The sequence below is a fragment of the Hydra viridissima genome, unplaced genomic scaffold, assembly GCF_058129835.1.
Source record: "Hydra viridissima isolate aposymbiotic clone 2 unplaced genomic scaffold, HvirCarnegie_v1 scaffold_12, whole genome shotgun sequence".
Classification (NCBI taxonomy): domain Eukaryota; kingdom Metazoa; phylum Cnidaria; class Hydrozoa; order Anthoathecata; family Hydridae; genus Hydra; species Hydra viridissima.
Window position 1 is genome coordinate 13,668,980 of NW_028324311.1, and position 11,728 is coordinate 13,680,707.

Genomic DNA, 11,728 nt, shown 5'->3' on the forward strand with positions numbered 1-11,728 from the left:
AAGCTAACCTCGAAAAACCAGATCTTGACAATAAACACGATATACCGCAAACGCATAACGCTTATATTTGAGCAGTCATTTTAATCAAAAATCAACGGACGATTTTTTTAAATGAATGGAGCTATGCGAGGAGGGAAAATGAGAAATGTTATAAACACCTGAAAGTCTTACCCTACTCAAACATGTAACAATCGATCGAAAGAAAAGAGCAAGGCAGCCAAAAGATCGGGTGGACACACAGGTGCAATTACATTAGAAGCAAATCAGTCGCACCATTAAAATTTAAAACTGTTTTCGCAAAAAAGGACCAGAAATACCATTGAAACGGAAACCGCTTAATTAGTAATGCTCGCGAAAATTCTGTTGCCATTCTCAGACAAACACTAATAAAAAGAGACCGGTAAAACCTGTTTTAGAAAACCGTGACACAGAGATTGAAACAAAAGCACTAAACGAAATTGAAGATTCAATACGTTGTCCGTACTAGAATTCAAGAAACATCTCATCAGAGAACTTTATGAGAAGATTTCACGAGAAAATTAAAGAGAATTTTTCGTTGAGGAAAATTTTAAAGAGATTTTTGAATAAAGTAAAACAAAAAAAGAAGATTTCAAAGTGAGAATAGCACAAATATAAAAAGACATTTTCGGCCACGAGTCCAAAGGTGGTAAGAGAGAATAGTTGAGTGTCTGATTACATATCAATATCGATTATAATATAACAATATTTGTACAAAGTTAATGTTAAAAGAATATAGTCTTGAGATAAGTATTTGAAAATGTTTACTTAGTAACTTACGTAAGAAAAGAAAAATTGTTATAATTATTATATTTTTGTAAACGTAAAAGTTGTAGCTTACCTAAGTTTTAAAGAGATGTATAGAAAGGCACTCTGGATACCTGTTTCTTCGAACATGGATCGAAATAAGCCCAACCTGCGTGAAGGGCAAGGTTCTTTTATCAAAAATATAGTGATTCCGTTGTTTACGGCCAAATGTATGACAAAAAGCAACTGTCAGTGAAAATCCCACTAGTGCTGATTTTAGCTGTGAGTTATTAGAGAACGTCAGTAAAAACCACGAACATTAGTTAACAATTTAGAAAAGTCTGGGGAATTTAGAAACAATTTAGAAAAGTCTAAAGGGGAGTCTGATGTATAGCCGTTTTTGTTTTTTTTTTATCTTTCGTTGAATTTCTGAAGTAAGGTTTCACCAAATCGATATGCTTTTATAATAATGAAAACTGCTTACATATTTCGCAGCTTATGCAGTATCGACTCATCTTTAAGCCAACTTTCACACTAGAAGAAACGTTTCAATAGTAACATCGCAAGAATAGGTAGCTCATCATTGCACAATTAAACGAGTGCGTACGAGAGAATCGATCTATATATTATCGAAGGTTTTCATCTGTTTTCTCTAAAGAAAAGAAACAAAGAAATGGCAGCAATAGGTAGATTATAATAACCAGCGTTCGGCCCTCCGGTATATACGAAGCCGCTTTATAGGGAAAAAACGAATTTCCGAAACCAAGTTTTAATTTCCGTAAAGCGGCACTTTTTTTTTTTTGCGAAGTAATACTTTTACATCAATTTCCTCTAAAAGAACTCAAGATATTCGAGATCTGTTCGCGAAGCATTTTGAAGAGGTTAAACTAAAGGTCAAAAATGCCATCGCATATATGAGAATTCTTGTTGTTTTTTTTGACAAGCGACGAATACACTCCGTCAAAAAATATAAGATTTCTCAATTTAAATTTGCATGGCTAACGAAAGGTCATTAATGTTGAACTCAACAAAGGGTCCTTGCCTTCTGAGAAAGCAGTTTAGCTGGTTGAGAAAAAGCTGAACAAACTCGGTGTTGATATCAAAAATGACGTTGTAGCAGCAACTACATTTGGTGCAGCATTGACGCTAACGTTTGGTCTCAACCAAAGTTTAGCATGATTGCTGGACCTGGTTTAATCGTGATGTGAACTAATTTCATCAAAATCGTTTTGCATATTGCTTATGCATTATAAAGGGAAAACCAAATGAGAATACTGAGGATCGCAGATTGAGCTGAACAACAAAGCTGCAAATTTAAACTTCAACGACGACCGCAAAGACCTCATCAAAAAGATACGATTTCTTTCTAGACATTTACAAACTCACCTGTTCGATATTGAGCCCTTCAAAAACATGTTGTCTGCGAACGAAAATTATGAAATAAACTACTACACTTCGCTCAAGAACTATTACATAAAGTCAACAACGAGGAAACGGAAGAGTATATAAAGCCGAAAAACCTTCTTTGAAGGAACAGTTGGAGCTGGCAATTGAGAAAGTATTAGCTCAGGATAAATTTATCAATAAAATCTTGTTATATGAGTTTGTCTCATACCAGGCTAATAGAATCATGCCGTCTTGTATGCAACTGAAATCAAACCTATGCACAATTTTAGCCAACGTCTATAGAGCAGGGATGGCCAAAACGTGGCTCGCGAGCCGCAAGTTTTGTTATAGCACGGAACATTGCAAGAGTAAAACATCCTTACACTGATGGAGAATTTGGAAAGCAAAGTATTTCAGATGTCCTCTTAGTTTTAGATCCTAAAAACAGCAAAATCCAAAGGTTAATTTCACAGATTCCTATTTCTCGACATCCAACTGAAAGAAGAATATCTGAGATTAGTGCTGATATTGAGAAGCAATTGTTGAATGACTTAAAAAACTGTGAAGCATTCAGTTTAGCTTTGGATGAATCAACAGATGTTCAAGATAAATCTCAAATGGCAGTATTTGTTAGGTATGTAACATCAGATGTGATTGTGAATGAAGAATTACTAGCTTTGGTTGAGCTAAAAGATACAACTCGTGGAGTTGATGTAAAGGAAGCTCTTGAAACAGTTCTACTTAAAGCCAATGCACCTATCAACAAACTTGTTAGTGTTGCTACAGATGGTACGCCAGCAATTGTTGGCAAACATGTTGGACTTATTAAGAAGTTGTTAAAAAGTTTTAAAAAATTAAAAAGTTGGTTTGTTAAAAAGTGATGCTAAGTATCCAGAGTTCGTTCCAGTTCATTGTTTAATACATCGAAAAACATTTAGTAGCAAAACATTTTAATTTTTCAATTGTTCTAAAATCAGTGACAGAAATTGTAAATTATATTCGATCAAATGCTAAAAATCACAGACAGTTTCAAAACTTTGTTAATGAGTTGGATCTTGCTGACAAACCAAATGACCTATCATTTTACTGTGCTGTACAATTTAATCTTTTTTGATTGAAAAGAAAAAGACTTTTGAAATTCTTGATGATATGAATTGTTTGCAAGATCTTTTGTTTTTGACTGATATAATGCAACATTTACAAAGTCTGAATTTGTCTCTTCAGGGAAAAGGAAAAATTGTATCTGATCTTGCTCAGACCATTTTTAGCTTTCAAAAAAAAATTACCCTTCTTCAGAGAGATCTTACTTTAAAAACCTTTAACCATTTTCCTCAAATGAAGAAGACGATTATTTCTAATCCTTCAATTCAGTATGATGACCATAAGATTGAATCATACAGGGAAAAGTTACAGAATTTGCTGGAAGACTTTCAAAAAATGTTTATAGATTTGCATGCACTTAAATCATCTTTAGGATTTATAGTAAATGCTTTTTTAACTGATATTATTGGTGAAGGTTGTCCAATTCCATCAAACATGGTTGAAGAAGTATCTCAATTTGAAACAGAACTATTAGATCTCCAAGAAGATCAAAATCTTCTGATGCTGCATAAAACACTAACTTTATTGGAATTTTGGCAGATAGTGCCTGAGGTTAAGTATCCCCTACTGAAAAAGATTAGCATAAAATTCTTTTCAACTTTTGATTCAACATACACATGTGAATCTTTATTTCCCACTATGAAATTTGTCAAACCAAAGTATCGTGCAAATCTAACCACTGAGCATTTGTCAGAATTACTTAGAACAGCAACTACAAGCTTGAAGCCAGATTTTAAGAGACTTACCAGTAAAGATCAGAATCTTAGTGCCTGATTGGAAAATTCAAAACTGTTTGTAATTTTGTTACTTTTTTAAAAACTTATGATGTGTATATGCTTCTTAAAACAATTCTATAACTGGCTTTTCTTGTGTGAGAGTAAAAGGGAGCCAGTTTTTTTTTAACTTGATTGAAATGAATCGAAACACTCAAGATAATTTGAAATTCTAAACAAGCTTACATTTAAAGTAAAGTTTTTTGCCTTTCAAAAAAATTTATTTTTAATTAAAACATAAAAACTAGGAGTAAACATAAAATTTGTGCACAAAAAGTTATTTCGAAAAAATTCTTTAGAAAGATTTATTTCTTTTTACAAAAATTTAAGTTTAACTTTATGGAGTATTTTACAACACTTATTTTGCCACCAGTTTCTAATTTTTTTGTAAGGCAAAATAACTTTAAAAATAGAGTGCAGAAAAATTTTCTTAATGAAATATTTAATGCGGCTCTTCGGTTTGCGTAAGTATTTTAATGCGGCTCTCGTGCCAAAAAGTCTGGCCAGCGCTGCTATTGAGCGTGAATGTAGATTTACCGGTAATTTACCGTTTCTGATAATTGCCTAAAGCTACACTTAACGACAATTAATTATAATAACAGAATGTTAACTAGATACAGCGTCGTCCGGCACCCATTTATTTTCGTCACCTGCTGCTGGTGGGTGCTTTCCTGGGAGCGCTACTTTTAATTTTGCATGGTCATTCAAAAAACTTTTTACTCGTTTGATTTATTGGGGTATGTCATTTCAGGAAATGCCATTTAAAACAAAACCCACTTACAACAATTAAACAATGAATGTCACATTCAAATTAATCCTTTAAAATAATAAAATAATTACTGTCACTTTTAGCAATAACTGGTATTTTTATTTTAGTTATTACTGTAACTGTTATTATTATTATTATTACTACTATTATAATTAGTATTTGTAATACTATTGTTATTACTATTATTACTATTATAATTAGTATTTATAATACTATTATTTTTACTATTATTATTATTATTATTTTTATTAATTTTGTTATTATTATTATTATTAGTAGTAGTAGTAGTAGTAGTAGTATTTACAATACTATTATTATTACTATTATTATTGTTATTATTAATATTACATTTATTATTATTATTGTCATCATTATTACATTTATTAGTATTATTGTCATCATTATTATTAACTTTTATATTAATACAAATTTTTATTAATATTATTTTTAGTTTGATTTTTATTATTGCTGTTATTATTATTGTCATTGATATTATTATTATTATTATCATTATTTTTAAAATTATTCTTATCACCATTGTAATTTTTGTTATCATTAATACAAGGATCAATATTATTATTTTTAATGTTTTTATTATTATCATTACCAATATTGTTCTTTATACTATCATTATTTTAATTTTTTAATTTTGTTATCATTCTTACTATTGTAAGCATTATTATTGTGACAAATATTGCAATCCTTATTATTACTTATGAAATTGCTATTATAAGTTATATTATAAGTTATACTAATATTTTAACTGATACTTATATTATTATTTCTGTTATATATATTATCTTAATATAATTAGTAGAGAAATGCTTACCGTTTAACCTCTTATAGCCCACTTTAATTTCTTGTTGTGTAAAAAATATACTTTTTTGAATTTTAGTCACATATGATCCTAGTATAATAATGAAATTAAAAAAAACACTTGTTGTATTTTTTTGGGTCAATTTAGAGTTTGTTGCTTTCAGGCAACAACGGACGCATAAAGTACTAAAATAACTTTTTTTTAATCTGATATTATAGTGCTTTACACGAAAAATCCTGATTTTTCTCCTTTACATCTCTCTGATTTTACATTTTATTTAGAGAAACGCATTAAATATTTAGGATTCATAAAAAGTTTTAAAACAGTTGGATGTTGGCGTAAAACAGAGATGGACATCACACTTGCAGCACTTTACCTTAGGGAAACCATTACAACCAGGTTATCTACATCTTCCTTTCTTATCTGTTAACTCTGGCCAATGTTTGTACCCATCATTTCGAATGAGTTTGTTCAGAATTGGCGCTGCAGGACCTCTTATTTTCTTTGCATTATAATTCAGATCAACTGATTTTGAAGGTCGTCCTTTTCTGATTGACCTTTTCCCCAGCATAATCAATAATTCAGCAATTGGCACTTTAAAAGATTTTAATGACATTAGTTTTTTTTAATTTTCTGAATCTTTTCTATACAAAATCCATGCTTGGACTCCTGAAACATCAAGAAAATGCCAGATTAGCCGACGATACCACTTTTTTGAACGAGCAGAAATACGATAGTAGCTCAATAGTCCATCTAAAAGATCGACGTCTCCCATGCATTTGTTATAGGTGACGATAGCAGAGGAACAATCAACTAAAATCTCTTTTTTTTTCTTTTTTATCCCATCTTTTTACTTGAAGTCAACAAAACGCGTTTTCAAACAAAACTTTGCGGTTTGACTTTTTAAGCGGATATGCGCAATGTTGCTTTAAAGCAACGAAGGTTTAAATTATATTTAAAAACTCGTTTGATGAAAAATTAATGTGAAAAATATATAAAACCACATTAAATATGTTATTAAACAAATTAGTCATTTTTTGAACTGCAAAAAGACAATATATTTCTGAAAAACAAAGATTAAAAACTGACCTTATTTACAAACACGCAAAAATTGAATCTTTTAAAATTGAAAAGCTTATAAACCTGAGAATTCAATGTATAACCTTTTAATGTCTGTTTATTTTGATTGGTTAAATATTGAACTAAAGTTTTCAGCATTCTTTTTATTATAAAATATCATTTTAATTAAACTTTTAAACCATTTTTTGGTATGTTGACTACAGGCAACTCGGGGCTATAAGAGGTTAATGTTCAACGTCGTTTCGTCATCAGTTCCTAGGCTTTGAATTAGTTACTAGGCTTTGGAAAAGCGCGTTCTTCAATTGCACGCGCTGTTGGAGAAAGATCTTTTGAGCGAGTTAAAACTTTTTTCCTTTTGGAATTTAATTATTAGTTTAGATATATTACATAAAGAATCATCTTAATCAATTATATATCATATTATCATATTATAATTATAATTGAAGTAAGTATATGAAATAGTTATATACACATTTTGGCGCTACTCGACTTTCTCCCCCCCCCCCCCCCCCTAATTTTATGATTGATTCTGATAGAGAATTTTATGCTGATTCATAAAAGCATAAAAACATAGACCTAAAAATCAACGGAAAGTGCTCTAATTCGAAGTCAAAGTTGTAAAAAATCCCACTAAAAACCCTAATTTCGCCATTTTGAAAATAATAAGTTAATGAACTTTTAGCTGACAAAAGCAATACATTAAAAGCATGGTTTTTACGTTAAAAAAGTCGTTAAAGTTTGTGTTGCGCAACTTTTTGTGGGAATGAAAATAGCCGTTTTTTGATTATTAGAGAATAAACTATTTTGCAAGTAATGTACTTTTGTAATAAATTTTAAAAAAGAATTCAACAGTTTTTTTTCCTAAAAGAAGAACTTTTGAACCTCAGTTCATAGTTGTTCTATCACTTGTAAAATTTAGAACATGTAACCTTCAAACCGTTTTTTTTAATAAAAAAAACCAGCGTACCATACAATAATAATTGTTCATCAATTTTTCTTCATTCTCAAATTCTACGTTCAAACTTTATTTGAAATCTTCTATTAATTTCATTTCCTTATAACACTTTCGTTACCATACTTTAAAATAATAATGCTAAGGCTTGTGGAAACCAGGTCTGTTTATTGCGCAATGTAACGGTAATTAATTCTCGTTAAAAATAAAAGCGTTTTGAAAAAAAATGGCGAATATTAGGGTTTTTAGTGGGATTTTTTACAACTTTGACTTCGAATTAGAGCACTTTCCGTTGATTTTCAGGTCTATGTTTTTATATTTTTGTGAATCAGCATAAAATTCTCTATCAGAATCAATCATAAAATTAGGGGGGGGGGGGGGAGAAAGTCAATTAGCGCCCACATTTTTATCAGATAAAGTAGAAAGGATTAAAATTTTTATTAGATAAAGTAGAAAGGATTTTAATTTTTTAAATCGTTTAGAATTTGTTTGTTTTAGTTTTTCTTTTACCAGTTTTATTTTTATTATTTTATTTTTTAGAAAGAAAATAGGGGTATGGATGTTATTTAAAGTTATACTAATGCTATTTCCATAAAATTATTACTACATTGAAATTTCTGTGATGCTATTAACTATTTTTGTTCTTTTTTAGAAAATTTAGAAAAGTAAATTAAACTTTTGTGCCAACACTGACATGGCATGTCACATGTTATTGTATGTAAAGGTTAAATTTTGATATGAGGATTACAGTTCTTATGAAGAAAAAAAAGAAGGTAAAGAGTATTGTTTGTAAATATATATTTTGTATCTTTTTAAGTTTTCTTGCATCGTTTTTAAAATTTTTGTTTGCATACGTTTATTGTTTGCATATATGCTTTTTTGATATGTATGTGTATGTGGTAATAAGTGCTTTATAGTTTTTTATCAATGTGTTTTTATAATAATGTAAAGTGTTTTTTTACTGTTTGTGTATGTGTTAATATGTGTTATATAATTGTTTTAAAAATGTGTTTAAATCTGTATATAAGGAATATATTTAACCTTATATACATATTTAAACACATTTATTGTGTTTATAGTTGGTACATATGTTTATATTATGTTGTTTCTGTGTTTTCAAAGTGCTGTGACTTGGTAAACATCTACCTGAAAATCAATTATTGTATTTTAGAGAAGAAGCAGAACAAATGGCAATAGATCGAGCAGCTCAACGTGATATGCACCTAACGGCATGGTTTAAGTTAAATACTGAAAATGAAAGAGCACATTGCTTTTCTTATGTAGACATTCCTTATCACTTTATATTTGATGATAAACATTGTAAATGGAAGGTTAGACAAAGGGGTGGTAATAAGGTGATAGTAAGAATGAATAAAGTTAATCCAGCTGGAGAATTGTTTTTTCTTAAACTGTTAATTTTGCAAGCAAAAGGAGCAACATCTTGGGAGGATGTGCATACTGTTAATGGTATTGTCCTTGAAACGTTTCGTGAAGCATGTGTTTTGAAAGAATTGTTGTAAGATGGCACTGAATGGCAGAATACTCTTTCTGAGGCGGTTTTAACACGTACGCCAAAGCAAATTAGACAGTTGTTTTCAATTATTTTGAACTTTCGTGAATCTGACAATCCTTTACATCTCTGGAATACATGCAAAGCTTTTATGATGGAAGATTTCATTCACCGCTCAATCCCACTTCTAATAGCTGAACAAGCTACTCTTCATCAAATTGAAAAGATTATTAATCAAAGTGGTAAAATGCTGACTGATTACAATCTGCCTGTTATTGATGAGTTTATTGGCTTAAATCTAGAAAATTTTGATGAAAACGTTCAACAATTGAAACAGTAGAATTGTGTATAAACACAGCCAACTGAAACAGTAGAATTGTGTGTAAAATGTTCTTTGCATTGGCAATGGGTGCAGAAGCTTGCATTAACTGAAACAATGAGAGTACAAGTTGGGGAAGGTGAATTTTCCCAATGGCTACTAAAACTTGGGAATGGAACAATACCTGTCAAAGAGGAGGATCCTTTTAAAGGATGCGTTAAAATACCAAATCAGTGCATTATTAGAGAAAATGAATCAGTTGTTGAAAAGATTTTTGGAGATGCTGATCAAAATGATTATTCTAAACGCGTGATTCTAACACCAACTAATGTTGATTCATTATCAATGAAGAAGTGCTTGAATGTCTGCCGGGTGAGGTCAAAATTTATTTAAGTGCTGATCAAATTGATACTGATGACCTTAATGAAAGAAATAACTTTCCTGTTGAGTTTTTGAACAGCTTAACTCCTTCAGGTATGCTACCTCATTGTTAAAAATTGAAAATTGGTTGTGTAATTTTGCTACTTAGATATTTAGATCTCAAAGCTGGGTTATGTAATGGTACTGGAATGAAAGTTTGTGCTCTTCAAAATAATTATATTGATGCAGAGGTTTTGACAAGTGTTTCTGGTGGTAAATGGGTTTTTGTTCCTTGAATTCAGTTGGCTCCATCAGATTCTACTTTACCTTTTGTTCTGAAACTTTGTCAGTTTCCTGTCAGATTGGTTTATTCAATGACAATTAATAAAAGTCAAGGTCAAACATTTGATAGAGTTGGGGTATATCTCAAAAAACCGTGTTTCTCTCATGGTCAACTATATGTTGCATGTTCAAGAACTACGGCATTTAACAGTTTGTTTTTCAAAATTGATAAACATCTCATTCAAGATATGGTAGGTGAAAAGTGTTACACGAATAATGTTATATATTTTTTTATTACTTTAATATTTTTTTTCATAGTTTTTGATAAATATACCTGTCATTTAATATGTTTATATGTGTTATATGAAACCATATTTGTTTATAGCTGTATATATGTTTAAATTATGTTGTTTCCATGTTTTCAAAGTGGTTTGAGTTGGCATTATATTGAGCAAGATTGATAACCTTGCCAGCCAAGCGGTGTACTTATAGCAGAGGTGTGACTTGGCAGCATTTAGTGTCAGGGGGTTTTACTGCTTTAGAGCTAGGTTGTGTTGTCTAGCCTTTTTTAATTATTCTGGAAACACAATAATGTCTGTTAATGTTTAGCGTAATGTGTATGGGAGAGTTTGCAACCTTGATCTTTAAATCTAGGGTGTTTTCATGTCCTAAATTTGAAGTAATTGAATAACTAATATTGAATATAAAAACAAATATACTTTTATGTAGTTATATGTTTAGTAAAAAGATAAATATATAGTTAAGTTTAAATTGGTTTTCTACTTTTGTCTTTCATATTTTAATTTGGTTTGTTATTTTCGCTGGATTTTAGGATCAAGGGTGTAAATATTCTATTGTTTTGTGTTATTGTTGTGATGTTTTGTGTTGATAGACTGCTTGGCTTACCTTCACGTTGGTGTCTATTGTTAAAAATGAATAATAGGTAGTTTCATTATTGGAACTTACTGCTTTTATTTATTTACTAAAAGCCAACATTATGCTAAAAATGCAGTTTATATCTTAATTTGATTTTTTTTTTTTTTTTTTTATTTATTTTAATATTGTTAATCCTTTGCACTTCGAAACAGATTTTATAGTTACATTTTCGATAAATGTTTTTATTAACTGCCATGTCAATATAGGTTACTATAAATAGGTAAATCGATTTTCAGTGTTTATGTGGTTTTTTTGTTTTTTTTCTTTAAGATTTACGATGGACGCATTTATACGATTTATAAAAAGAAAACCTGATTACCTTTTATTGTAAATTTTTGTCAGTTAAAATGATATAAATAGATGCAATTAGTTCAATTTTTTTTTAATTTTCTCTATTTTATGCCTAATAATATTTGTTGTACGTAACTTAGGGGATCTTTATAAACGGGGGGTGAATATTGTAGTTTTGCGCATTTGTCAAATATCGAGTTACTTAAATCTTATAAGGTGTTTAACTAATTAATTAGCTTAATTTTGAGGAAAGAAAAATTCTGAGATATGTTAAATTCTTAAATCATCGTTTCACATTTTATTATTCTGGTAAAAGGTCTTCATCAAAAACTTGATTACTCTTAATAAAAATAGCTCTATTCTCCTGACCACCATTAAGGCAAAAAC

The 11,728-nt window shown here is 29.9% G+C and overlaps 1 protein-coding gene across 4 annotated transcripts; it reads left to right on the top strand.

The window, feature by feature from the left end:
• Window positions 1-8,041: 8,041 nt before the first annotated feature.
• Window positions 8,042-11,425, top strand: LOC149881386 (uncharacterized). 4 transcript variants are annotated; one of them, XM_090069705.1, is made up of 3 exons: window positions 8,042-8,416; window positions 8,815-10,365; window positions 11,321-11,425. In XM_090069705.1, exons 2-3 carry the CDS (start codon window positions 10,207-10,209, stop codon window positions 11,363-11,365), a joined length of 204 nt encoding a protein of 67 aa, XP_089925831.1. In that variant the 5' UTR covers window positions 8,042-8,416; window positions 8,815-10,206; the 3' UTR covers window positions 11,366-11,425. The 4 variants fall into 4 exon arrangements, 2 of the variants coding, with proteins under 2 accessions (XP_089925831.1, XP_089925830.1); XR_016445947.1 differs by having other exon boundaries at window positions 8,051-8,416; XR_016445946.1 differs by having other exon boundaries at window positions 8,051-8,416; window positions 10,542-11,422.
• The last annotated feature ends 303 nt before the right edge of the window (window positions 11,426-11,728 follow it).

Excerpts from the sequence above, each read along its gene's own strand:
- LOC149881386 (XM_090069704.1), top strand. The coding sequence starts at position 8,831 with ATGGCAATAGATCGAGCAGCTCAACGTGATATGCACCTAACGGCATGG.